We start from the raw sequence: 27,940 nt of genomic DNA, 5'->3' as shown, positions 1-27,940 counted from the left end.
CCACCAAACTTCATATTTAATTTATAACTAGCCCCTTGGCACACGCTCATGCATGTGCCAATTGGTTTTCTTTATTTTATTTTATTTTTAGAATTAAGAAAAGATAATATGAGTAGTTATGTTCCATAAAAGTAGGACCTATTATCTGATTTTGTTTTTAATTTTATTTAATATGAAAAATTGTGAATTTACCATATTATCCTTATTTAATTAATAATTTCAATTCTCAATGTTTAAATTAACCAAAGGCATTTTCTGGTATTTTGAATGTTTCACCATTCTCTGACTTTTGCTTTATATATATATTTATTTATTTCAACCATTTCATTAACTGAAATAAGTGTAATTTATACTCCTTATTAATAGCATATCAATCACCCCATTTCTTTTGGTTGCCATTCTCTCTAACATATTGCCCCTTAAAATTGTAAACCAAAAAAATTATATATGTAACTTACATATCCAGTAATGTACCTATGAAAAATATAAATATAAATATATACGTATAAAAATATAGGTATATTATTTACCAAATTTAAAAAAAAAAAAAAAAAAAAACTAGGCCAGTTACTTTGTAATTGAAATTTTCATACATTTTTCACAAATTAAAAATAGGTACACAATAATTTATAGAAGATATAGGTACATTATTTACCCATAGGTAAAAATACCTATAAATGCTTACAGGTAAATTATTTACCCGTAGTTTTTTTTTTTTTTTTTTTTGCTAAGGATTTATCTTAGTTTGTTGTATATTAATTTACCTACCTAGAGGCATAGGTAGCTAAAAAAAATTGTACCACCTTAGTTGGTTGTATATTAATTTACCTACCTAGAGGCATAGGTTGCTAAGAAAAAATGTAGGTAAATTGATGTACCTAAACACGGGGTCAAATAAAGAATAACATGTTATTTCCCTTTGAACAAATTAATTTCAAACCATAACAACTATTGAATTTGGAAATTGGTATAAATAAGCTATCAATTTGAAAATTAAAATATGAAATGATCAAGAAGTCAAATTTGAAAAAAATAAAAAAAACGAATATATTCTTGTGTTTTTTATAGAAACAATGAGTATATTCAAACCATATGACAGTCATTACACCAAGTTTTAATTACTTTTTTTAAATAAGGAAAAAACTGACCCATTAAATCTTTGGAATCTATACAAAATCGAAACACAATTAATCGGCATTGAATTGCAGTTAATTTCTTAAAGGCTAAAAGTCACTTTTGGTCCTTGTAATTTGGCACTTCAACCATTTTTGACCATATAGTTTCGTATTTGTAGCAATTCAAGGACAAGTTAGTATTTCTGTCAATTTCTTTGACGCTGCAAAGGGCAATTTCGTCAACCCAAAATCTTTGAACACAAAAGCTCGTCTAAAACTTCTCTAATTTCATATTAGGGCTTTAAATTGGTCATTTGGGTTTAAGGTTCTTCAAAAATTGGGATTAGTGGTTGAATTTCGAGTCCTAATATGAAATTGGGAGATTTTCAGACAAGCTTTTACGCTCAAGGGTTTTGGGTTGACGAAATTGCCCCTTGCATCGTTAAAGAAATTGACAAGAATAATAACATGTCCTTGAATTGCTACAAATACGAAACTACAATGGCAAAATTGATGGAATTGAAACTACATGGTCAAAAGTAGTTGAAGTGCCAAACTATAGGGACCAAAAGTGACTTTTGGCCTTTCTTAAACAAATCACATTAAAAATATAATCAAGGGTATTATAGGAACTTTGGCTAGTTTTCTTCATTCGTTTGATGTCACGACTTAAGAAAACGCACCAATTGATATGACTGGAAGTATTGGACTTACGAACATGAAACTGACCCCTCTTTCTGTCCTCGTCAAACCACGCTTGTCTCCAGAGACGGATCCACAGAAGAACAAGGATGGTCAATTGACCCTTGCAACTCCGGAATCCGCCACTAGAGGAAGAAAAATTGACCCTTGCAATGGCTGGATGGCTGGGCAATTCATGCCCGCCATCTGTTCGAGGAAATGCCTCAAAAGGTTACAACAACTTCAACTTCAGCGCAGCAAACAGCATTGCACACAGAGTGCTTCCTTTTTTTCTTCTTTTGATTCACCTACAAACGACACCGTTTCATTTAAGTTTTTATTTTTTATTTTTTAAACATATTAAAATAAAAAGGGGCAACGGCAAGCAATGAAGCTGCTACCCGATAAAGCCCACAATCCCCAATACATTGGACATTTCAAACCCAATACGCTATTATGTTTTCAATTTGTTTTTATCTTCTTCTTTTTTTCTCTTTCCCAATCTTGCTTTTTCTCTTCTTTTTCATTTCAAATTTTTCTTTTTGTATATATTTTTGTCTTTGTTCCTTTTGCTCTTTACTTTGCGTTTACTTTTTATTTTACATTTTTTTCCTTTTCATGTATTTTTCTTTATTACATAATTTTAGCTCATTCTATTTTATAATTTGTTTTTGTCTTGCTTTTATTTTTTTCAATATTAGAAACATAAATAAGGTTCACTACATCAATATAGCTGTAACCGAGATAAATTACATTGTTGACTGTCCTGCAATGTTTATAATATTTCTTTTTAGTAGGTTGATATGTTTAAAGTTGTTACTTTAGGAGTTGAATCTTTGTGCATTTTAATATAAGGTTTTTGTTTTTGTGGATTGGTTAATATAGTTAATAAAAATATGGTGGATTGATTTAATATGTGTTTTGTAATGTTGTTTTCTTAATGAATTATATATGAATGATAATTTATCGTGTTATTTTTATGGGATGAATATTGATGTTTTTCTTGATTAGTTGTTGAGGTTTTTTTGTTTTTTTTGGTTGCCGCGGAGGTTTAATTTTGGTTCGTTACTGTTAGTTTGAATAGATTAAGGGTTTTTTAATATTAAAAAAAATTATAGGTCTATTTTGTATAGAAATTTTTTAACCTTTTAGACATTGACTCTTGGAAGGAAAATTTTTGAATCCATCCCTGCTTGTCTCCTAATTTTTATAATTAAATAGTTAAGAGTGCGAATTTAGCTATATGTAGTAATAAATGCTGTGATATTATAAAATGCACATATGCATATATGTTCTGAATGTATTAAACTAAATAGTTCCAGTTTATAAATTCCTCTTCTTTTGACATTATCAAAATAAGGAACATGTCATATGTTGATGCTAAAAAATGGTTGGTCATTTTTGGGCTCAATTTAGTGATGATGTCGCTTTCGGTTCTGTGTGCTCTTTGGCAGTAATACTAATTTGGACAAAGTTATGGATAAGTAGTCAAATGTCCCAATTACCTTTTTTTAGGGACTTGTGTCTATTTTTATAAATTTTAGGAGATATGCATCTTGAGTGAGATTTCAATGTGAGACTCTTGGCATCACCTGAGGAGGCACCATGTGTCCTTGTGAGAAATCTTCAATGGAGCGTGGTTTCTAATCATGATTGGCAGGCCAAGGTGCCGAATTCTCACAACTTACCGATGATATTTTGTGGGACGAAATAAGTTGTTTAAATTTAATAGGTTGTTTGTGGATCGAATTCCATATGTCATTCTCCAATTGGCTGGTCATATTTGCTATAAACATCATACATGTGTATAATCTTATCTTACTTGATGGTCCAGCTTTTTGATATAAATCTACAAAATGAGATGGACAATTGGAAAGGAATAGACTCCAGAAGTTACGTACGGGAAATAAATATGTCGATTTTTTTAGCAATGGACTGTGTCTCGTAGCAATAGCAAACAAAATAGATACACAGTTTTTCATGTAAGGCTCACCATCACCATCATTACTTCCTTAGCGTAGAATTTTATCTATAATAATAATATTCTGTTCTATCCTCATGAGGTGGTATTGATATGTATCATATATGAACATAGATATCACGCCTATATAATATGTGTGACATGGCTGTCATTCTCTAGCTTTCTAAGTTTCCAATTACCAATTAGTTTCAATGGATTATTCTCTCCCTTATGTAAACTCCATCACTGCTTTTTTATTTACAATAATCATCGTTTCCTATTACTTCTCACGCAGATGGAGACCTGCCAAATTAGCCCCAACTGAAGCCAAGGGTGCATGGCCGATATTTGGCCACCTTCCCTTGCTAGGAGGATCCACACCTCCTCACATCAAATTGGCAGCCATGGCTGACAAGTACGGGCCTCTCTTCACCATCCGCCTCGGCGTCTATCCATCTCTCGTGATAAGCAGCAGTGAGATCGCAAAAGAATGCTTCACAACCAATGACTTGGTCTTAAACTCGCGTCCAAAGCTCGCGGTTGTGGATCACATTGGCTATAACGGCGCCATGTTTGCGTTTGCACCCTACGGACACTTCTGGCGAGAGATGCGCAAGATTACCACTTTGGAGCTGCTCTCTAACCGAAGGCTTGAGCTGCTCAGACGCATTCGAGTCTCTGAAGTGACAACTTTCTTGCAAGAATTGTACAAAACTTGGAGCACCGAGGAGAAAAGGAAGAGCAATAATAGCGACGGAGTTTTGGTGGAGTTGAAGCAGTGGTTTGGGGACATGACTTTGAACGTGATTCTTAGAATGGTGGCCGGAAAGCGTTATTCGGTTGCGGCGGATGAGGATGAGAAGAAAGAAGCACGTAGGGTTCAGAGTGCATTGAAGGTGTTTTTTTATTATGTGGGGGTGTCTGTGGTGGGTGATGTGGTGCCTTATCTTCGGTGGTTGGACTTGGGTGGGCATGAGAAGGCGATGAAGAAGGTTGCGAAAGAACTGGACGCCATCGTTGGAGGGTGGGTTGAAGAGCACAAGAGGAGGAGGGCAAGAGGTGATGCTAAAGGGGAACAAGACTTCATAGACGCCATGCTTTCTGTGCTTGATGGTGCAGACCTTGGCGGTTTTGATGCTGACACAGTCAACAAAGCCACAAGCTTGGTAATCAAACATATGCCTAGCTTAATCTATATACTTTAGCTTAATATAAATAATTAATCAAATAAATTGTACTTTTGCAGAATATGATTGCAGGAGGTAGCGATACCACCATGGTCACATTAACATGGGCAATATCACTATTATTGAACAACCCTCATGTGCTTAAAAGAGCCCAAAACGAACTGGACACTGAAATAGGCAGACAAAGAGTTGTGAGTGAGTCAGATATAGGCAAGCTAGTCTACCTCCAAGCCATAGTGAAAGAAACGCTGCGTTTGTACCCAGCAGCACCATTATCTGCACCACGTGAGTTCACCGAGGACTGCACCATAGGCGGCTACCATGTCTCGAAGGGCACCCGGTTGATCACGAACCTTTGGAAGATCCAAACCGACCCGAGAATATGGCCCGCTCCATTGGAATTCAAGCCGGAGAGGTTTCTGACCACCCACAGGGATGTTGATGTTAAGGGATTGCACTTTGAGTTAATTCCATTTGGAAGTGGGAGAAGATCATGCCCTGGCTTGGCATTTGGGCTTCAAATGGTGCAATTTACATTGGCTAGTTTTGTGCATGCGTTTGAAATCTCCAACCCCTCGAGTGCACCGATTGATATGACTGAGAGCTTTGGACTGATAAACGTCAAGGCGACCCCTCTTCAAGTTCTCATCAAACCTCGTTTGCCCTCTCAACTTTATAGATAAAATGATAAAACCAGAATTTTTATTTAATCAATGGATGTATTTCATTTTCATTTTTATTTATAGTTCATAGTTATATTTCATTTTTTGCAATAAATGTTGTTTGTCTTTCGTCCAAAAAAAAAAAATGTTGTTTGTCCCCGTATCGTTGGTCTCTCAGGTGGAGAATCAAGCCCAAGTAGCTATTATTTTAATTAGAGCCCAAATTTTTATACAAAATATTGGACATCCTTGAATTAGAGAATTGGGCCTTGTCGACTAGGACGACAACAGCCTTTGATGATCCTTGTAAAATACCATTGCTCTTCTTCCTTTTTCTTTTGTGAAATGAAGAAGATTGTATTCATAAATTACGTCTTGAGATTTCTCATTCATGTAATTACTAGCATCACATGTGCTTTGTGTGACATTTTCTACAACGAGGTTCCATAATTGGTGGTCCTCACCCCAAGATCTTAACCAGACAACAATGTCACTCAGGTGTCCCAATTAAGGTCAAGGTTTTAATTCTGATTTGTTGTTTGCTATCTATCCACATGGTGACATGCAGCATGCTGCTTACGATTAATGGGGAAGTTTTTTATGTAACTATTTAGTGTTGAAAAAATTAACAACTAATTAATAATTCCAATCACATCTGAAATGAATGTGAAAACGATTTAATTATTTTTAATACCAAATTGTTAATTGAAAAAGAATAAATTTATTAATTTTTCCTGGCCTAACCGGGGTCAGTTAACCATGGTCAGCTTAGCAGTAGCTTCTTGTCAATATGATCCTCTTCCTCCTCCCAAGTCCTAACGAACACACTGAGCCCAACTCCACTTCACAGTTTCCACAATTTCAAGACCTTCATTCTCCTCAATTCATTTCAATTTTCCTTCTGGAACCAATTAATTCATGGTTGGGGAAGGCGGCATCAACAGCAGGATGGGAGGTGCTGATAAAGTCATAGTGGCGGTCAAAGCAGAGAAGGTGATCTCAAAAACGGCATTGGCCTGGGCTCTCACTCACGTCGTTCACCCAGACGACTGCGTAACCTTGCTCGCTGTTTTCTCCGCCGTTAAGACCGGTAATTCAATTTCTAATTAAATCTTCTTCTTTTCTGAAAAAAGAAAGAAGAAAATTGAAGCTTAAACTTGCGAGTTCAATTTGTGTTGCTAATGTGGAATTTTTGCGTCAAATTGAGTGAGGGCAGGTAACAAATTCTGGAACTTTCCGAGATTCACCGGAGATTGCGGTAGCAGTAGCCGGGAGGATTTGCCGGATCGGATTTGCCAGATCTCGGAGTCCTGTTCGCAGATGGTGCTTCAGTTTCACAGCCAAATCCAGGTGATTCGTCATTTCTAGCTGAATTTACCTTTGTGCCACTTACCGCCTTTCTCTATTTAGTCCTTTCTCGTCAATTTACTCGTTTTTCCATTCGGAATTCAAAATTTTCAACCTTATGCGACAAAGACCACGTAGTTAGGTTGCCTGCTTGGCGCTTAAGATAGGACCACGTGGACGTTGCCGTTGGAACTTGTCGTACTTGCTTTGCTGTGTACGCTTTTTCTTGCTTTTGTTTTTAGCAGTACACAACTGGACATTTTAATGATGTATGCTATAGTTGTCTGCTCTTTATTTATTAATTCAAAACTAGTTGCTTTATAATTTATTTATTTATTTTTAATTCATCTCCAATAATGCACAAATTAGTTCCTTTATATTTTATTTATTTATTTTTATGCATTTTGATAAAAGTAACAATCTATGGTGATTTTGTTTTATAATAATCAAGATGAAGAAAGTTGTTGTTTTAGTTTCAGACTAAAAAGATTAATCATTTGGCTGCTACTGAGTCTGTTGTCATTCATCATTGGCTTGTCAGAATTTAATAGATTCTGGATTTGTTTTTAGGCACAAACAAGTTGTAAGTTAAGACTTAATCATTTGAGTGGCACATGACACATGCTATGTTCTATGTGCTTAGAACATGTCGTGGAGTGAGAATTAACTTTATAAAAATTTATTAATTTTTCCCTGGTTTAGTTTTTGTTTTCAGTTTTTGGCCTTTTCTTTTTCTCGATTTCTAATCAACTTGTTTCTCCTAATGTATAATTCGGAATAGATCGATCCGTTGTATTCACTGCACTGGTGTAAATCCACTAAAAGAATGTATCTGCTGAATAATTCTTTAGGAGGAGGAAAAAACCTTTAATAAATTACAGTGATATTTGATCCTGCTTAATTTTTAACTCAGTCAGTCTATGAGCTTCACCTCCTAATAAGCTCCCGACTAGTTCTTTAATGAAACTAGTTATGATCATATATTGCAGGTAACAGTGAGGATTAAGGTAGTTTTAAGTACACCAGGTGGTGCTGTGGCGGCTGAAGCAAGATGCAATGGAGCCAACTGGGTCGTACTGGACAAGTAATTAAACATACAAAAAGTATTATTTCTTATTTCCGAGCTATTGATTTAGGTGCATGCTTTACGGGTCGATTGCATCCCTCACAGTTTCACACATCTACTGCTATCCTAAACTAGTAAAGCATATTATTCTTAAGTCTCTGTTGTAGTGTTGCTGCCTTTTTATATCCAAGTGCCAGTTATGTTTCTTCATTCAAATGGGTAGCTAAGCACCCTAGATTGTTCTCCTTTAACAGAAAATTGAAGCAAGAGCGGAAGTATTGCATGGAAGAACTTGGATGCAACATTGTGGTGATGAACGGATCTCAGCCTAAAGTCCTGAGGCTCAATCTAGCGTGCCAAGATGAACTCCAAACACCATTCTTTTCTGCTGCTTCTTCACCAGAAACTCATGTTGGAAAGTTGCAAGGGCTTTCTAGAATGAAGCACTCCACTCCAGTGAGCAGTCCTGAAGAACCAAGTACCTCCTACACAAGAACCACAGGAGAAGGCTCTTCATCAAGTTACGACACTGTGACTTCTCTTTTTCTTGTCTATGAACAGAATCCTCTTTTTGAAGGACCACAAAGAGGAAACCACAGACGAAATTATTCAGAGGATCCGTATGAAGAGCTTGAGACAATTGGAGAAAGGCTTATAACTCTGTCTAAACCCCGACCGTCATCTGTAGTTACTACTCAGAGTGTCTTTTGGATCCCCCAAAATCACACTGTGGATCATGGAAATCCCCCAACGCCCCAAAATTGTAACAACGCTCACAAAGTAAGATCTCCCACTTTCCAAACTCTGTTTGACGAGTATGCACAATTTGATCAAGATACAAGGAAAGATAAACATGGGCCCAAGGACACCCATCACAAAAGCTACCTTATTAATTCAAGCATCAGGGATGCTGTTTCTTTGGGTAGAACCTCCTCAGTACCTCCTCCTTTATGCTCTCTATGTCAACATAAAACCCCGGTTTTTGGGAAACCTCCAAAACAGTTTTCTTACAAAGAGTTAGAGGAAGCTACAGATGCATTCTCAGATATGAACTTTTTGGCAGAAGGTGGTTTCGGTGTTGTGCACAGGGGGGTATTGAGGGACGGCCAAATTGTTGCTGTGAAGCAGTTGAAGTTTGGTGGTTCTCAAGCAGATGCTGACTTTTGCAGAGAAGTGCGAGTATTGAGCTGTGCACAACACAGGAATGTTGTGTTGCTCATTGGGTATTGTATTGAAGGCAAGGCAAGGGTATTGGTTTATGAGTACATCTGCAACAGTTCTTTGGATTTCCATTTACATGGTATGCAATTTTCTTACATCGTGTTTTTAATTTCAAACGTATTCCAAAGCTCTTTTCAGGTTCATAGACATGGCATTCTCTTTGCATATACGCATCTGCAGCTTCATGGACTTGATATGCATATGCTCATGGTCTTAATTTTGTTTGAATGACATACAGTAAACAGAACCTCTCTGGATTGTGAATCAAGGCTAAAGATAGCAACAGGAGCAGCTCGTGGTTTACGGTATTTGCATGAAGATTGTAGAGTGGGATGTATAGTACACAGAGACCTGCGACCCAACAATATCCTTCTAACCCATGATTTTGAACCTCTGGTACTTGAAACTGATTCTTAAATTTTATAGCATATACTTCAGAAACAATGTGCCCTTCTTGTGACAGATCCTATCTCCTAATTTCATATTTCATCTATGATTTCCAATGGTCACTAATTTGTTCACAGTGCAAGGCATATTATCTTCTCTTTCCGACTTGCAATCAAACTTTTAATATTCTATTATTTGACTTGGAAATATGCTTCATTGCATGGCAGGAAGGTACCCCTTGGAAATGAAGATATTATCCTGCCATATTTTTATACACCCCTATTGATGCTTATGGAACATGCACATATGTTTTACTCTGTTTGTTATTTATTTAGGTTGCTGATTTTGGGCTTGCTAGATTGTACTCTGAATGGGAAATGAGCAATGAAGACCGCGTGATTGGAACTTCAGGGTAATTTTTTCCTATCTGCTTGCTATAGGTCCAATAAATTTTTGTACAAAAGCAATGCAAATGTATACACTTAATAAAGAAAAGACAGGAAGCAATTCCATGTGATTAACCTCAATGTGAACTGCAGGTATCTGGCACCAGAGTATGTTGATGGTGGGCAAATTACACACAAAGTTGATGTTTATGCATTCGGAGTAGTTCTATTAGAGCTTATGACAGGTAGACGAATCAGTGAATTGCAATATGTCAAGGGACATCATATTTTGGAAGAATGGTTCCACCCCTTAGCTACATTACAGCCAAACCGCATCTTCTCAAATTCCTATCAGTTACTGGACCCAAACTTGGCCTCCCCTGAAAATCTCGACTTGCCCCATCAACTACAGACAATGGCGCGCGCTGCTTCTCTGTGTCTGCATCGAGATCCTGAATCTAGACCGCCAATGTCAAAGGTGTCCTTGCTTAATTACTATTTTTGAAAAAATAAAAATAAAAATCCCTTCCCATTTTTCTTTGGAAGTTGTTTGAGTTGAAATTGTCTGGTTTTGGTGCAGGTACTGAGAGTGCTAGAAGGAGGAGATCCAGTTGTTCCTCTGGGCCTAGACTTGAACTCAGATGGTAGTAGAAGTGGTCATTTGAACGGTCTAAGGTCACAAAGGCAACCTGAAGCAAGAGGAAGCCATTCTCGTACACTATCACATTGAATCTTTTTTGGGTTATGATGAGAAATTTATCCATGACAGTTTTTTTTGCTTCCACCGATATAATCTTTTTTTTTTCTTTTTTCTTTTTTTTTTGGTCTGAGTTAAAAATATAGCTTGTAATAAATTCTCTTTACGTGTATATTGTTTCCAAAATTTTAGTCACAGTAAATCTGATTTTGCAAAACAATGATCTGGGTTTGGTTTAGCAGATCAAATATACAGCCAATGTTAAGTTAATTAAAGCTAGCAAACACCCAATTTGATTGCTGTGAGAACAAAAGACATGCTAAGCAGCAAGCACTAGTTTCATTAGCAAATTAAGCAAGAAATTAAGGAGAGAGAACATAATTTATTTCTCATATCGATCCATTCCATCACATTAATAAGTCTTCCTTGATCGATCCCGTATTCATTCTCAGTCAACCCCAATAACCAACCTGATCATGAAAAACACAAAAACCAAAATAAAAACAAATTAAAAAGAAAAGACTCATTCCTCACAGGTGTTATTTCGAGTAGACACTTGGCGCCATACTACTGGCCAGTGAGATGAAGAAGTCATCGCGACCATGGATCACCATCCATCAGTACCTCCGGCTGTGACTGCTACCCCGACCCGCAGAAGACGAGTAACTACCATCCGACGGCAGCGATTCCGCATCGAATCCCATGCGCTGCTGCACCATAGCAACGGGCGTCAGCTCCGGCGCCTGCTCCGACACCCCCCACACCTTCACCGACTTATCGAGGCTCCCGCTGTACACAATCCACCGCGGCCCATGGCCCTTGTTGGCATTTGTATCCCGGTCATGCTCCACCGCCAAGCACTTCACCGGCCCCGTGTGCCCCGCCAAAACCGACAGACAAGTGTGGATCACTCCCTCCCTCCGCCACACGCATATCGTCTTATCGGCAGAGCCACTGAAAACTAAGTTTCCGGCCGCCGCCAAACACAAAACCGCCAGCTTGTGACCCTTGAGGACCCCACCGTGCGACAACTGCTTCTCGCGCTGCCAAAAATTGACGAGCCCGTCGGAGGACCCGCAGTACACAATCGAGCCCGAGGCGTTGACGGCCAGCGCCGTCACCGCGCTCTCTTGCTTCAGCAGTGCCTGCACCAGCGAGTGCTTGATTATCTTCCCGCTCTGCTCTCTCTTCCACACTTTGACCGTCCCGTCAGCCGCCCCGGTGTACACCAACCCCTCCACGCTGGCAACGACGGAGTTGACGGCGTCGTCGTGGGCGTGGATGGACTCCAAGCACTTGGACGTGTCGATTCGCCAGACTTTTAGAGTGCGGTCCCAGGACGCGGAGTAGAGAAGCTTCTTGTCCTCGCTCAAGCTCAAGCACGAAACGGCGTCGGAGTGCTTGATCCAGAGGGTTTTCTGTCTTCTGACCTGAATGTAATTGCTCGGTTTTACCGAGTATTTGAAAATATCCATCATGGTGGGTAAAGTCCCGGCGCGCTTGTGGACGCTCGGGTCCTTGGAAGAGACCCGCCAGACCCGAATTTTTCCGTCTTGGTGACCCGTGAAGAGCTTATCTCCGGAAATGACAATGGCTTTGACGAGGCCGCTGTTTGACTTGAAGCCGCTGAACTCTTTCAGATTCTTCCAGACACGGATGTTCTTGCTGTCCGACCCGGTGTACAAGAGATCTCCGGTGGCGGCCAGAGAGTAGATGTGGCCTTCTTCGCGGACCAGAGAGCCGATGAGGCCGTTCTGGGGGACGTTGTTGTCTTCGAACGGCTGCCACGGTGACTTGGCAAAGGGAGAAGAGCTGGTCTGGTTCCAGGGAGACATGGTTATGGGCGAGCACTCGCCGCTCATGCGGTTGGGGTCGAGGGAGCAGGCGGGGCTGATGGCGGAGGCGCTGCTGTTGCGCATCGAGTAGTCGTTGATGTCGGAGGGCATAGTGGAGGAAATGTTGGGATCAGAATGCGCGAGGTTTCCGAATTTGGCCCTGGGTATGGTTTCTGCGTCGGCGAACATCCCGCCTCCTCTCTCGTCGTCCTTCATTTGTGTCGATGGACGGACGTGACTTTAATCTCTGATTATGATTAGTTGTGTGTTAAGTTAATTAATAATGATACCATTCATTCACGAATTGATTTTTTTTAAGGTTCGAAGAAGATTTTAGGAGATGCGGGTCTTAATTAATGGTGAGGAGAAAATAGAGGGAGGTGGCGGAACTGCTTGCAAAATGAAGGATATGGGGCTTTTTACGAAATCAACAACAGAAGGCGGGAGATGAGAGCGGGGGAACTATATATATATGTAAAAGGTTGGAATGAGGGGGCCGCTAAGATTTTGACACGTGGTGGGCAAGGAACGTAAGGGTTGCGTAATGAGTGAATTTCGGGTCCGGAGAATCCGGGTCGGATGCTGAAAATGGCGTGTAGGTTCGTTTTGTAAGTGTGATTGGCTGTGATGATTCTACGGTTGGAGTTGGAGTTACTATTTTTGGTAGTATTTATTTAGGTTTAAGGTTTTGTGAGCTAATACTACCCTTTGCTAATTGGTCTCAATCCAAACTAAATGGTTTTTTATTGGATATGCTTTTTTCTTAATTAAGAAAACTCCATCTTTCTCCTTGTGAGAGAAAAAAAATAAAAACTACCAAGACCTAGGTTTGAGTTTCGCTGACGAAAATCCCTTTTGGTAGGTGTTATGTAAAAACCAAAACATGAGCTAAGACCCTCTCTGTAAGTCCTCAAAGAGACTTTGATGTGCCCTGACCCTGAGATGGAGTAGTCTCCCTTTCCCCCTAAACTTTTCTTGACCAAAAAAAAAAAAAACCAATAATGGAAGAAAAATTAAAATGCTTGAGGTGGAATTATAGAATTTATTATTAGCTATGCATATTATTGTATACTTAGAAATAGAATAGGAAATCACTAAATTTTGGACTGATTTTTTCGTAACTTGTTATGTAATTGTGTGTGATCATTTGTTCCCTTGTATGTTAGTTTGGTGATCTCTACAGCCTTGAATCTTTGTGTAAAAGTGATATCGATATAGATATGGTGGGTCCACTGTAAAAAAAAATTACGCAATTAAAAGAGAGTGGCCCTTTGGTTTCGTGTCACTAGGATGTTGGTCAATGCTGATTTCTGTTATTTTCAAAGTTAAAATGAATAATAATGTAAGAGGTGCTTCATGGAATAGAGTCATATAATTTGGTGGTGAAAAACATGCCACATACTGTCCTTTAAAATTGCATGTACGTATGTTCTACTTTTACTACCGACCATGAAAGGTGCAATATTATTTTGCAGTGGGTGGTGCTGACTGCTATAATTAATGTCAGCGTAGCTAAGTGGACTTCCCTTTAGTTCAAAGTTCAAAGTTCGAAGTTAAAGACACACTCACTATCGCAGGCAGCAGTAGCGTAGTGGAGTGATATCCACCCTTTCTCCGTTTTGCATGAACGTGGATGGTGTAAGTTATAACAAAAGAAAAGCCACTGCCTTTAGCCATTTTGGCATAACAAAAAGAAACCATGTTAAATGATGAACAATTATTTTGTGCTATTGGTACACTTTTTTTCTCCTCCCATTTCCCAAATTGTTCCAAATGTAGCCATTTGATAATGAGTTTTTTCTTATAAGTTGTCCCATATATACTACAATCTGAATGTAGGAACAAGGGCAAGCGCCTCAAGCTTGTGGAATATATGGAATGGCTGTTATTGATCCATGCAATCCCTAGCTTTTTTAGCTGAAAACTTAAAGTCGCAGCCACATTGCCCCCGTGTTTAGGGCAACGACACTCACCTTATAAATTAAAATCTGAAATTAATGTATAGAGGAAATTGGTTTAAATAGAGATGTTTTGTTCTTTTTTATGGGTTCCCAGAGCGTGGGATAAAAAATAAGAGGAGCTGCTGATCACCAGAAATAAAAGGGCAACAAGCAGAGAAAAAACAAATAGCTTTAGGCTTCTTCCCTGGCTAGGGTTTTAAGTGTGTTGAATCATTGGAGCTGCGACGTCCTTGCTCCATGATTGAAAAAATACAAATGGTGGGGTAAAGCAGCATTTTATTTTGCCAATATGAAGTCAAGTGGAAGGTGACGACAAGATGGTCAGTTAATAATAAAACAATTTAAAAGAAACCAATTGTTCATGGTTCGTACGTGAAGGCCCAAACAACTGAAAGCAATACAAGAAGATATAGTTTTCTGACAATGGCAAACCGCCAAGAGACCTTTTGAAAAGAAAATACTGATGAATTTGGCAAATTTCTTAATCTTGGGAAAGAAAACCGTTGCTCTCTTTTTTCCGTTGGAGGCCGTTACTCGGTGTCGAATTCATTGAACCGGTTGGTTCTTTACCCGGATTGGGAAATGATTAGACCCGACCGAAAAAGACCGACCTGCTACTCTGATAATGTGTCGAAGAATCTTCCTTATGGGACCGCCACTTACAGTTGGACACGTGTGCGACCAAGTACGAAGGTCGCCTTCCCAGCCGCCACGTACACAGTTATTATTATTGTTGTTCTGTCACATGAAGCATGCAGGACCATTTGGCGACTAATGTAGGGAGGCCACGTATCTGGCACTTCCTTCCGAGCATGACGCTATAAAGCATAGAGTCTAGTGTGTATAGTGCAGCGAGTTTGATTGCCTATTTTGGCAGTGCAGTGCGGTGTGAGTGAAACCACATGTTTTAGTCATCAATCACAATTTCAATTCGTCTTCTTTTCTTTACCATCTAAATTATCAATTAAAAAAAGAACGGAGAAAGGGTGCTAAATTGGTGACTTTTTAATTAAACACAAATTAATTAAACGATGTCTTTTTAATTACGCAATTTCACTAAAGCGACAAAGCGTGCATTGTAAAATTTTAAACCAAATGCGTTGTTCTTTTGGACTTTATTATTGTTGTAAGTCTCTAATGGTAGTGGGACGCACGTACATAGATATTGGAATCACATGGTTTATTGTTTGATTCTTTTTGTTTGTGGTTGTAGCACACCAAGTCTACTGATTTCCTACCCACCTATGAACAAACATTTTTTAGTCATTAAGTATGTGTCATGCACGAGTCACATTCCACGTGCCTTGTCAAATAAATAATTCGTCATGTTAGGAATCGAGATTAAGATTATAAAATGGATTAACTCTGCAAATCCATGCTAAGTATCCCGTCAAACATCATAATTAAAAGCATGTCAAGCGACATGCTATGCCAAGTAAGAAATCATTATTGCACATCAAACCACACTACAGGCCTAAGTGGGCCCAAGCTACTAGAATGCCCTGGGCTTGCTTGAGTGGGTTGTGGTATGGATGGTAATAAGTTGTCATGAGGCCCATTGATGGGCCGAGAAATGGAGGTTTCAGGTTGCTTGGGAGCCTCGGGACTCAAACCCATTTCTTAGGCCCAAACATGTGACTGAGCACAAAGGAGGAAATAACCTATTAACTTAACCAAATTAGCCCAACACCTCAACAAAAATAGGCCAACACTTGTTGAGGTTAGCCCATTTATTTTGACAAACCAACCCATTATCCTAGAAGGCCCATATAATTAAAATAAGAACTTGCAAAAGCCTCAGCACCTTGCTGAAAAAACAGAAGCCACGAAAGGAGCTTGGAAGACCACGTGCACAGGGCTGCTGGAAGGGAAGGAACAAGTTTTCAAGCAAAAACATCCAAGGGACCAAAAGACATTGGCGTGCAGCTTGCTAGGAAATGAGCCACCCTTCGAACCAGCATGTATACTAATTTCTTTCTTTCATCAAATCTGGCCATGAAAGAGGGAAGGAAAGAAAGAAAAGGGGATGGCTGAGAATAGGAGCTCTGCACTCTGGCAACTGCTGGAAAGGGCCTCGACTCCCAAAAAAAATCTCTGATTTTGTGCAAATAGGCAGATAAAATTTCACCAAGATGAGAAAAGCCAAGGGAGGAAAGGACAAAGAAAGGAAAAGAGTTGGCCAAATTGGATAGAAACCATTAGGGTTTCTTGAAAATGGATAGCTTTCAGCAGCTATAAAAGATGTCTCTTCTACCCAACAAGCAACAACCACATCCAGAGAGCAAGCTTCCTCTCTCACCTGCAAAACCCAACAAATTCATGCTCTATTCATCTTTTTCCCCATTTTTCCTCATTTGGCAGACTAACAGAGCCTCTGTCAAACTGTCGGAAAAACATTCAAGCCACTGATTCCTCTCTTTCCCTCATTCTCAACCAAATCTTTATGCAAAACCCTTTCTCTCCTACCTTAATACCCCATCTTTCCCCTAGGAACACTTAATTTTCTCTTCAGTGCTAAACTTATGACAACTTTGCTCCCATGCCACAAGCCTCTCATGCCAAGCTAAGATTTTACCTGTAAGCACTAAGAATTTATCTGTAAACAGCTATTATTTTCGTTTGTGAAAGTAACCAAGGTGTTTTCTAAGGTTTTACTATCCTTTCGAAATATTTTGGGGTATGATCTTTGAACTCAGACATAAGGGGGAATTGTAGCTGCTGGAAGAAAAAAAGCCCCTACAGTCTCTATGTATGATTTCTGTATTTTATACTCATAGCTTCTATAATTTAAGTGCAAGCAAAGGTTCATGTTTTAAATCATATAAATTAACTACCAATTAGCTCTTAACCTAATAATACATAATTTTCTGCAAACGACCTACTAGTGTAGTGGTTTGGAATAAATGCTCCATTCAGAAAATGTCATGAGTTCGAATCATATCATTTCAAAAAATAGTACATAATTTTCCAAACTAATTAAAACTTGTTCTTTTTGTGTGTGTGGAAATAATTGCATGTAGTGGGCCAATGTAAGATGATCCATATGATATTAAAATTTGGGCCCTTTTGACCACAATCTAATATTCGAGGGCTTTGCCTGTGAAATGGGCGGGCTGTTTGTTAAGTGCCGGAGCCCAATCTAAGACTAATTTGAGTGGATGAACCTAATCAGTTGATCTGACCTTGGGTGCTGCATCCGGAATCTAATCCTTGAGAAAAGTAGATTGAAAGAAGAACCCACTACACTAGCTACTAGCTAGCCGTGTCCCATTAAAAACTCAAAGATGATATGATATGTACGCTCTGTTACTATTCGCTCATGCTTTAAATAATGTGATTTGCAGCAGCAGAACAGAGCATGCATGTCCTCTATATATTTATACTGAAAAAGGCTGTCACCGACCTTGTTAGAGAAGAAGAAGCCATAGATTTTGCTGTCTCTGTGGGTGTCTGTCTGGAACTCTGATCGATGCAGTCTCAAATATATCAATTCACCGACCAAACTTTTACACTTGCTCCAAAATCCACATCTTTCCCTCCAATTTATAATTATAAATACTCTCACTCACTCACTCTCACCTCTTGAGCTAGTTAGTTGATCCTTTCCATTCCTAGCTTCTTCTCGTCATCACTTGGCTAAAAGTTACTACTCCAAATCCAAACAATGTCCTCGTGGACCTCCTCTTCCTTCAAATCCTCTGCACCAGAAGAAGGTTTGAGCATCGCAAGCATCAGTTTGGAGGAAGAGCAAGAAGACCCAGCAGCAACCCACCATGGCCATAATAACTACGTCAGCAGCCATGTGCATATAAAACCCACCCACACCTCTCAACCCTTAGACAAAGATGTGGTTTTGCGGCGTATCAGACAGCGCAAGCGTGTCAACAGAGTGCGCGCCGCTCTGCAAGCCCTGCTGATCAGCTCTCCCTTCTCCCCGCCTGTCCATGAGAACAAGTGGGTCGATGATGCCTTTGCCGCTCCTCCTTAAGTTGGGGTTTTTCTTGTAATTTCTTCAGTCATTGTCCAATACTTTGATTTGATGCTTCATTTCTAGTTTGTACATATTATTCGTTTCGTATTATTAATCTCTGTCTGCTTTGCACCTGTGCTTGATTATCTCTACTGCTGTGTAAATTTATCTGTTACAAAAGATGTTCCACTTTCTGATTTAATGAGTTTTTAAAAGCATTTTCTTGTGATTCGTCTCATGGGGTTTTACGTTTTAGCATATGAAGCTTGTTTCACCAAAAAAAAATTAAGCTTGGGTTTGGGGCCCCAAAGTCTTAAGACTGAGTTGCGCTAACTATCAAGCGCCGCAATGAGTGTTGTTCTTGGGCTTAGTCTTTTTCTAAAGTTCGAACTGTCTATAATGAGGGGTTGAATTCAACAGTCGAATAATAACTCTGCACTGTATTGGACGATTATTAATGATCCCTTCATTGTAACCTCTCACTATAATCAATCACTAATAGTAGGAATAATAATAACAACAAACTCCCAATAACAAAACAACGAAAGTTAACAGAAAGAGAGACCCGTGGTGGTGGTGGTGGTGGTGGTGGGGGCTGGGGAGAGTAGAACTAAAACAAGCGCCCTTTAGATTCTTGTATTTAACTGAGTTAAATTAATTAGTTGGTGGAATCCATATTGACTTTGTGTTTGTGTTATCTAATTAGGAGGAATGCGCCAAGTTGCGGTGCTAATTACCCTAATAAATTAACTTCAAGAATCACGCTTTATGAAGAAGCATTTTATTTTGCTACTTTAAACTACTTCCTCACTAGCTTCGACTTTCTCATATTTTTCTAATCTTAGTGCTCTCTTATTTTCCAGTATTTTAAGGGGAATTGTCACTTGAGTCTTAAGTTGCCAAACCCCCACTCCCTTAAGTCTTAAGTTCCGCATAGATATATGTTGGGTTAATTGTTTTATTAGTTCTTGAATTTAGACTCGATTTGTATTTGAGTATCTCAATTTTCAAAATGGTTTCCGTGGTCCTTTTAACTTTAGTTTTGTTAGGACAAATGGTACTGCCTTCAATTTTGTTCACTATTCTATTAAGTACAGGGACAAAATGGTATTTATATTGTTAAATTAGATGTTTGATCATCAATCAGACTGGACATGTTTTCTTTTTTGTTTTGTTAAATTAGAGTTTTTGACCCACTCTATCCACTCTCCTGGCTAAAACTTTAAGGCCAGCACACTCCAAGGAAGGAGAGATTCAAGCCTACCCTATTTATCTTTTCTCTATATCTAATATCACCACCTCCTTTCTCCGACGTGGGACTTACATATCATAGATTGTATTGAGCCACTTACATTAATAATTTCTTCCGTTCTTACTAATATATCCATCCAGCCTGTAAATCAAATTTGATAGGTTTGTTTATTTTCTTGTGTTTTTTCAAGTTTGCCAAGTTCCCTATTTTGATCAGACTTGTTTTAGTCAATCAAATGGGGCTGCCTGCTAGCTAGATATGCAGTAGGTGCGCACTGAGAGTGAGGTTGTCTGACTCCTTTATCTCAAGCTGTTGTTGAGTGTCCATCAAATTTCTTCGAATTCCTATGACCACTATTGTTCCCGTGGTCTAATGTTTGAAAAGCCAGAAACGATTCAAGTATATTTAAATGCCAGATTCTAGAAACACAAATTGCGACAAATTAGATCACGCATATGCAATGCTGAGATCTACATATTCAATCACAATAATTATATTTTGTTTTTGTTTTCTTCTCTCTTTTCATGAACGTCACTGTTGTTGATGACTGTATTAGTGTTTAAATCATCTTATACAATTCGATAAACACGTCGAGATTACGAACATAATTTTCTTTACTATACATCATGGATCTTTTTTTCTTTTCTTTTTTACCAGTTAACCAAACAGTCAAACATTTCTATAGCTTGGAGGAAATAGAAATAATAATAAAAAGTCAAAGTATGGGAATAAGTAAGGTACAAGTACTTGTATTGTACTAGTAAAGTTGATGGGTCAAAATGCGTGTGCAGTATAAATAAAGGATGCGGTGGCGTGTAATATTTGCAAAATTGGGTTACGTTATTATATTATACAGGCCACCGGGAGGGAGAAGGATGTAATGCTAATAAAGAAAGGATCACGGGGAACAAGTTACGTTCGTTCAATCATTATCATCAAACTTCAACGGTGGCGGCTCCACTTCCACTGTCCACACTCCACACCCACCCCCCTCTTACGAATTACAATGCCTCAAATTCATCGTCATTGCTCTTATCATGAAACCAAAGATTTTATTGCCAGCAACAAAGGAAAAAAAAACCAAGAACAAGGAACACAGAAATGCACAAATTCAATCGATTGACTTTATGTTTTTTTCATTTTCTTTATAAGCTAGCCATAATAAAAAGGACATTGCTTTCCTCATTACTTAGAATGAGGCATTCTTACTTCCTACAAATAAAAGTTTAACACATATGCAAAAATAAGAATCTCAATACACATGTCAATATGTGATTAGCAGGAAAGTATGACTTATTATTATGCCATCTCTGGACCAAATACAGTCTTAAAATAATGCAAAACACATCTCTAGCCACGAGTTTTTTTTTTTTGGTAGCCACATTTGGCCCTTTAGCTCTCAAACCAGGTTACAGCTTTGGCCTAGGCCAAATTTTTTTGTGGGCCCAATGCACGTGATTTCCAAAAATAGAAAATATAACGCATGGACAAGAGCACGAAACATATTGTGCAACTGCCTATCTAATAGCCAATATTAAAGGCGCGCTGACGTCATCAATGACATTAGCTAGCTGTTAGGTTTTTTTTTAAAAATAATTTTTTAAAATGTTTTCAAATTTATGTTGTTTATATATATATAATTGTTTTCTAACTGTTGGAGGTCATTGAAAAGTTTTTTTTATAAAATTTTTTAAATTGATGTGGTTGTTCACCTCATCTGTCATATAAGGTGGTATGAGAATGTGGTCAGTGGCGGTATCCGCATAGGGGCAAGGGTGGGTTAATTGACCCCCGCAAGCCCGGAATCCACTATAGGAACCCAAGAACTTGACCCCTACAAATGCCTAGAAGGTGTTTGATAAAATGCCCCAAAGAGGGAGCAGCCATAGCCAAGCAAGCAAGAAGCTTGCTGTTCAACGCACGTGAGAGGCACCCAGGGCTTTTTTTTTTTTCTGACACTAAAACAACCTCGTTCCACTTAAGTGGTTTTTTTATTTTTATTTTTAAAGACCTGGTCAAAACGATGTCGTTTTGGCTCATGTTATAAAATAACATTAAAAAAAAGCACAGGCAGCATAGCAGCTCGATAAAACAAATTGGGGAATGGGTTTTTAACTCATTCCTCTCATTCAAACCCTAAATCTCCAACCCCAACCCCTAATTCTACTCAATATTCACTCAATCCGACGGCCTCCCCACGTGAATCACCCTACGGCGCCGGCGACCTCCTCATCAAGTGGCGGCAACAAACTCCAAATTCAGTTTCGTTTGAAATTTGCTCTCAAAATTGAAAGATGTGTTTGTTTGTATTAATAATGACTCTATAATGCAACGTTTTCATAATATAAAAACTCATCGTAGACAATTGTAATGTGGTTTTTTCTATTAATTAAGAATTATAATATTATCGTTTTATTTTCTTTAGTTCTATTTTGTATAGAATTTTTTTACCGTTAGACATTGACCCCTGCAAACAAAATCCCTGGATCCGCTACTAAATATGATATACAAATGTAGTAAGAGTATCATTATTTTTTTAAAAATATAAAACGTACGCATGCCATATATGGAATATTATCTTTAAATAGTAGTTTAAGTAAATTAAACAATACATAGTTGCGGAATATATGAGTGTTGTATTATAGTTTTTTTCAAAATAATAAAATATAAAGGGCCCTAAAATATAGCCCTCTATGACTGGAGATGGAAAAATTTAACCCTACATATTCTTTAAAAAATTAATATTTTAGAAGGCTAAATTTATAGTCATGAATTACATTTAGCCCTAAGACAAGAGATGGCCTTACTCCAATAAAAAAAGGCAAGTATTTTTCTTAAAAAAAGATAAAAAATAAAAGATAAAAGATAAGCTCAAGCAGCCAAGCTCTCCGGATTTGCCCCATTTGACAGGGCAGCCAAGCTCTCAGGATTTGCCCCATTTGACAGGAAGTGAATTCAAGAGCTTTGACTTGTCTGTTCCTCTCAATCCAAGTGAGGAATGCTCCCTTGGGAACTATGGGGAAAAGGAAAGACACTTGTAATATTCACGGAATTTTGAAAGGTACATAAAAATAAAAAATACTTCATAATATTTATATATATTTGGAAGAAATACGTCATTTGGGTCAATCTTGCCCTTCTCTTGGTTTGAGCTTTGCTTTGTTTGTATCGTCATTTGCCCTGAATTTGGGTCTTCGGCTTTTCCTTTGTTGGGTTTGTGGTATCAGTTTCAAACCAAAAATAACTATTAAAAAGAAAAAAGTCATTTCCCCATTAAAAATTACAAATATTTGTGATCCAGAAAAGAAAAATATCTGTATATTGTAATATTTTCATCATTATGTTATAAAAAAGCTCTGATATAAAAGCAATTTATGCCCCACTTGTAAAAAAGCTCTGATAACCAGTGTGACTTTTAACTTTTCATTTTGGTCGTCGCAATACAAGATTAATATTTAATATCATAACTACTACTACTAATCTCCTTTTGTCTCGTCTCTCCAAACCAAGCTATCATTCAAGCTTCAAAGGAATTGTTTTTTTTTCTTCTCATTTTTATATGATAAATAAATAGTATTTTGTAACGCCTATTTCTTTCTTATGACCCATATGAAATGAAAGAGAAGGCCACAGCAGATTCGTGTCATAGACTCTAGTGTGTAAGCGAGAAACTCCTCATTCAGACCAAAACAAAGGCAAGAAACTCCTCTTTCTCTCCCCCTCTCTCTCTCTCTCCAATATATCCATTTCAATCAATTCCAAAGCCGGCAGTTCATTTGCCTTCGAAGAACCAAAGCTCAAGCATTAATTCCTCATCACTAAATTAAGAAATCCATTGATTTTTAACACTTTCCTGATATGAATTTGATCACTCAATAGAAAAACTTTCCTTCATCAAAACCCACTTCCATGAAAATCATAAACAATCCAATCCTTTCCTTTATATCCATCTTTGCTCTTTCAGTACTTCTCGCAAACACGTCCCATGCATCAACCCCCTCCCCCTGCAACCGGTCGTGCCCAGGCGTCGGGACCGACCCGATCCACTACCCATTTGGATTCTCACACGGCTGCGAAATCCGCCTCAACTGCACCCCACACACCGGAATCTTCATCGGCGAATTCCCCATCCAAACCATAACCCCAGACAGCATAAGAGTCACCCTCCAGAGCCGATGCAACCGTCCCTTGCACACCCTCCGCCAGCTCTACAGCCCCAGATACGCCCCAACGTCCCGAAACGCCATCCTCCTACAGAACTGTACGGACGGACAACCCTCGAGCAGCTGTGAGATACCCAACATTCTGGTCCAGGCCCGGTTCGACGCGCCGCCCAATTGCAGCTCCAACAGCAGCCTCAGCTGCTACGCGGAGACCGGAAAGGATGTCCGGTTTTTGGATTTTGAGAAAGTCGAGCACAGGGATTGCAAGTTCTTGTTGTCGTCGATATCGGCGTCGCCGCCTCAGCTGTTGAATAGCTCTGCGCCGCCGCCGCTGTTTTTGGAGGTAGAGGTGGTGGAGTTGGGGTGGTGGCTTGAAGGAACTTGCGGGTGTCATAAGAACGCCAATTGTACCACTGTTGTGTCGCCCAATGGAACCCAAGGATTTACGTGCAAGTGTAATAATGGCCTTCTTGGAGATGGATATGTGGCTGGCTCCGGTTGCTGGAAAGGTAATTATCAATTACTTTTTCTTAATTACAGCCTAATTAACTCTTAATTCTTCTTCTTCTTCTTCCTTATTTGAGAATGTGTTCTTTCTTTTAACTCAGTCATGGTGGATATGGCCGAGAACAAACCAGAAGGATACAAATAAAAAAGAGAAACCATCCAATGCATGCGTTATAATATAAGTATGTGAATGCGTTATAATATAAGTGAATTGATAACATTACATCTAAAATTTACTGGTATCAAGAATTATTATAAATAATAATTTATTTTCTCTTTTGTCTGTATTATTTTGGATTGGACAATAATTTCTTTGCTTAGCAGTTAGCAGCCATATTAGAATGCATAATATTAAGTTGTTATTGTTAAGATTTTAATTGGGCGAAAATTCCCCATTTATAAACACCAAATTAACATTTAACGAACTGGGCCCGGAAGTAGGGCCCAGCAAATATGCACTTGTGATCCTTAACATCATGCCTACTCAAGTTGTTGTGGGGCCGGTCCATCATTGTGGAGGTCAACTTAATCCAATCAATGAGCCCGAAGAAAGCAAGCAGTCAAGTTTTTTTTCTTTTATCATGAAGGAGCTTTTACTTTTGCTCGTTTTAATTTTTGTCTCTTTATAAGAAAACAAAGAGATAAGAATCCTCCATCAAAGATGGGTTGTTTTACCTAATACAATCAAGTTAGATGAACTTTAACCTTATTTTATTCATTGCGTATACAAGTTTAATTGTTCAACTATATGTTTAAGAAATGCAATTAACTTAATTAGTATGAAATTAAATAAAATCCTCATAGGGCCACGAAGGCCTCTATCCCAGAGTCCATATATACACCTGCTGCTCCTTCTTTGTGACACACACCAATGAATTTCATTTGGGTTTGACAAGGGTCGAGGTTGTCAACTTTCTAAAATGGTGGTCACCAAATCATGGAAGATTGAGGTCAAATAGATTTTTGTCAAACTTGAAGAAAACGTAGGTTCTCTCGAGTTAGACGGCACGTAGTTTAATTTAAACCAGATATGATCTCTTATTGGTTAGTCAATCAATGAAATTTCTCTCAATTGGTCAGCACTTATACTCCATAAGAAAATATGTGTGTGTGTTTTTTTTTTTTTTTTTTGAAAGAGGAATCTCGATAGTTCGATGGTAATTTACTGAAACTCAAATACTACAACAGAATTACATCCTGAATAAGATCGCGGGAACTTCTAACCAAACAAAACTATCTTCCTTAACATCTTAGGCCAAGATTTGTGTGTGTGTTTTGTCTTGTGGATTAATCAATCCGAAGCCAGATTAATTGTAACCTCAACGCATAATGTTATATAAATTGTGATTATGTGAATGTAATATTACAAATGTAAGGCTTAATTATAGAGATATTTATTCAAAAATCCATTTTGGCATGACATATTATACAAAAACTCATATGATTTGTGCTCTGTGAACAGGCTCACAGGTGTGCAACCCTGCAAAATACTTGTCTGGGCAATGCGGAGGGAAGACCAGGTTCATCGTTTTGATTGGAGGTAATTAACTCCTCTTTTAACTAAATAATGTGAAACAACACATCCTACTTGCTTCTCTCCCCACCACCACTTCTGCTGTTGAAAACTACATCTAATCATAATGGAACTCAGTTTTGTATACACTACTGTTTGATGGGGTTACAGGCTTGCAGCTTAGAAATGACAGTCTTTTTAAAGTTTTTATACAAATCTGTAAAAGTTCAAGAACAAGCGTATATCTCTTCCTAATCTGGAATCTCCTTTCACAGCCGTTTTTGTTGGAGCTTCTTTGATGATCAGTCTGGCTCTAATATGCTGTTTTATTCGGCGCCAATCCAAACTGAAAGCAAGACTCTGCACAAAACGCCTTCTATCTGAAGCTACGGGCAACTGCAACATTCCCTTCTATCCCTACAAAGAAATTGAGAAAGCTACAAATGGCTTCTCAGAGAAACAAGGGCTGGGGACGGGAGCCTACGGAACTGTTTATGCAGGAAAACTCCATGATGAATGGGTTGCCATAAAAAGAATTAAGCATAGAGGTAATGACAGCATTGAGCAAGTCATGAATGAGATCAGACTCATTTCATCTGTAAGGCACCAAAATTTAGTCCGCTTGTTGGGTTGTTCCATAGAACGTGGTGAACAGATTCTTGTGTATGAATTCATGGCCAATGGAACATTATGTCAACATCTACAAAGAGAGAGAGGTGACGGACTTTCTTGGCCGATACGCCTCACCATCGCCACTCAAACCGCCCAAGCAATTGCCCACCTGCACTCTGCTATCAAACCTCCAATATATCATAGAGACATCAAGTCAAGCAACATTCTTTTAGATTGCAACTTCAAAGCCAAACTTGCAGATTTTGGTCTTTCAAGGCTTGGCATGGCTGAATCGTCCCACATTTCAACAGCTCCACAGGGAACGCCAGGTTATCTTGATCCTCAGTACCATCAGAACTTCCATCTCTCCGATAAAAGCGATGTCTATAGCTTTGGTGTAGTTCTTGTTGAGATTATAACAGGGTTGAAAGCAGTGGACTTTAAACGTCCACAGAATGAAGTGAACTTGGCTGCTCTAGCCACTGACAGGATTGGAAGAGGGTGTTTAAATGAGATCATTGACCCTTTACTCGAGCCCCATATGGATGCTTGGACCCTTTTGTCAGTTCATAAAGTAGGCGAATTGGCATTCAGATGTCTAGCATTTCACAGAGACATGAGACCTTCAATGATGGAAGTAACAGCTGAATTAGAGCTAATCAAGCTAAGCAGATGGCCATCTTCATCAGAAGACAACACGTACACAGCTTCATCAGAGGGATCCTCTTGCGGTTCTTCGTCTAGCGTAAGCGAGAAACCTCTGAACATTAGCAAGTCCCAATCAGAGCGAAGTGTCATTTTGCTGCAGAGTGGAGCTGCTGGCAGTTTAAACTCAACAGAAACGTTGAAGAAGGATAATTCACCAGTTTCTGTTCATCAGGATTCATGGTTAAGTGATCAGAGCTCACCTTCATCAAACAGCTTGCTAAGTAATGCAATTCAGTGACACTGAAGGTGATTGATTTTTTTTCTTCTTATTGGGTGCTTAGCTTCATGTCATTATGTTAATACCATAAAAGTAGTTTTGCATCACAGCAGGGGAATTCAATTTTCCCTTCCTCATCGTCGTTCATTATGTACTGATAATAAGCTTGTAGAGGAAAAAATCTTCGTTTTTCAACTTTTCATATATGTACCTATTTTTTGTTTTGTAATTCATAGTTAAAATTACACAGACTAGAAAGTTGTAGGCGGTTTGGTGATGGTGTTGACCAGAGGAAACTCTGATCAGATCACACGGTAGTTTTTGATGCTTTATTATAAAGATCTTTCTCCAGGCTTGTTTGATACTTTATTTTTTTGTTTTCTTCTCATTTTCTGGTCAAGAATTTGAAACACCAGTTGCCCAAAATTTCTGCTTACCTTAGTCCACACTCTACCTTAATCTATCTAGGGCAAGGTGGCTTACTTTTACTGGC

General features: G+C 38.6%; 4 protein-coding genes across 5 annotated transcripts; 3 read left to right on the top strand and 1 right to left on the bottom strand.

Moving 5' to 3' along the window:
- LOC18791588 (cytochrome P450 CYP82D47) lies at positions 3,852 to 6,002 on the top strand. The gene is made up of 2 exons (XM_007222531.2): positions 3,852 to 4,922; positions 5,003 to 6,002. Exons 1-2 carry the CDS (start codon positions 3,969 to 3,971, stop codon positions 5,624 to 5,626), a joined length of 1,578 nt encoding a protein of 525 aa, XP_007222593.1. The 5' UTR covers positions 3,852 to 3,968; the 3' UTR covers positions 5,627 to 6,002.
- On the top strand, positions 6,256 to 10,926 carry LOC18789561 (inactive protein kinase SELMODRAFT_444075). 2 transcript variants are annotated; one of them, XM_007225124.2, is made up of 8 exons: positions 6,256 to 6,695; positions 6,822 to 6,955; positions 7,942 to 8,036; positions 8,273 to 9,318; positions 9,478 to 9,635; positions 9,962 to 10,038; positions 10,166 to 10,490; positions 10,593 to 10,926. In XM_007225124.2, the coding sequence occupies exons 1-8, from the start codon at positions 6,524 to 6,526 to the stop codon at positions 10,740 to 10,742; spliced, it is 2,157 nt and encodes a 718-aa protein (XP_007225186.2). In that variant the 5' UTR covers positions 6,256 to 6,523; the 3' UTR covers positions 10,743 to 10,926. The 2 variants fall into 2 exon arrangements, with proteins under 2 accessions (XP_007225186.2, XP_020423070.1); XM_020567481.1 differs by lacking the exons at positions 6,256 to 6,695; positions 6,822 to 6,955 and having other exon boundaries at positions 7,942 to 8,055.
- On the bottom strand, positions 10,808 to 13,704 carry LOC18791167 (protein JINGUBANG). Its single transcript, XM_020567493.1, has one exon. The coding sequence runs from the start codon at positions 12,758 to 12,760 to the stop codon at positions 11,327 to 11,329; it is 1,434 nt and encodes a 477-aa protein (XP_020423082.1). The 5' UTR covers positions 12,761 to 13,704; the 3' UTR covers positions 10,808 to 11,326.
- On the top strand, positions 23,144 to 27,817 carry LOC18789011 (wall-associated receptor kinase-like 14). Its single transcript, XM_020555384.1, has 3 exons — positions 23,144 to 24,399; positions 25,860 to 25,937; positions 26,186 to 27,817. Exons 1-3 carry the CDS (start codon positions 23,637 to 23,639, stop codon positions 27,466 to 27,468), a joined length of 2,124 nt encoding a protein of 707 aa, XP_020410973.1. The 5' UTR covers positions 23,144 to 23,636; the 3' UTR covers positions 27,469 to 27,817.

This window comes from Prunus persica, chromosome G1 (assembly GCF_000346465.2).
Source record: "Prunus persica cultivar Lovell chromosome G1, Prunus_persica_NCBIv2, whole genome shotgun sequence".
Taxonomy (NCBI): Eukaryota; Viridiplantae; Streptophyta; class Magnoliopsida; order Rosales; family Rosaceae; genus Prunus; species Prunus persica.
Note: the sequence above shows the minus strand (reverse complement) of the source record. Positions and strands in the feature narration are given on the sequence as shown.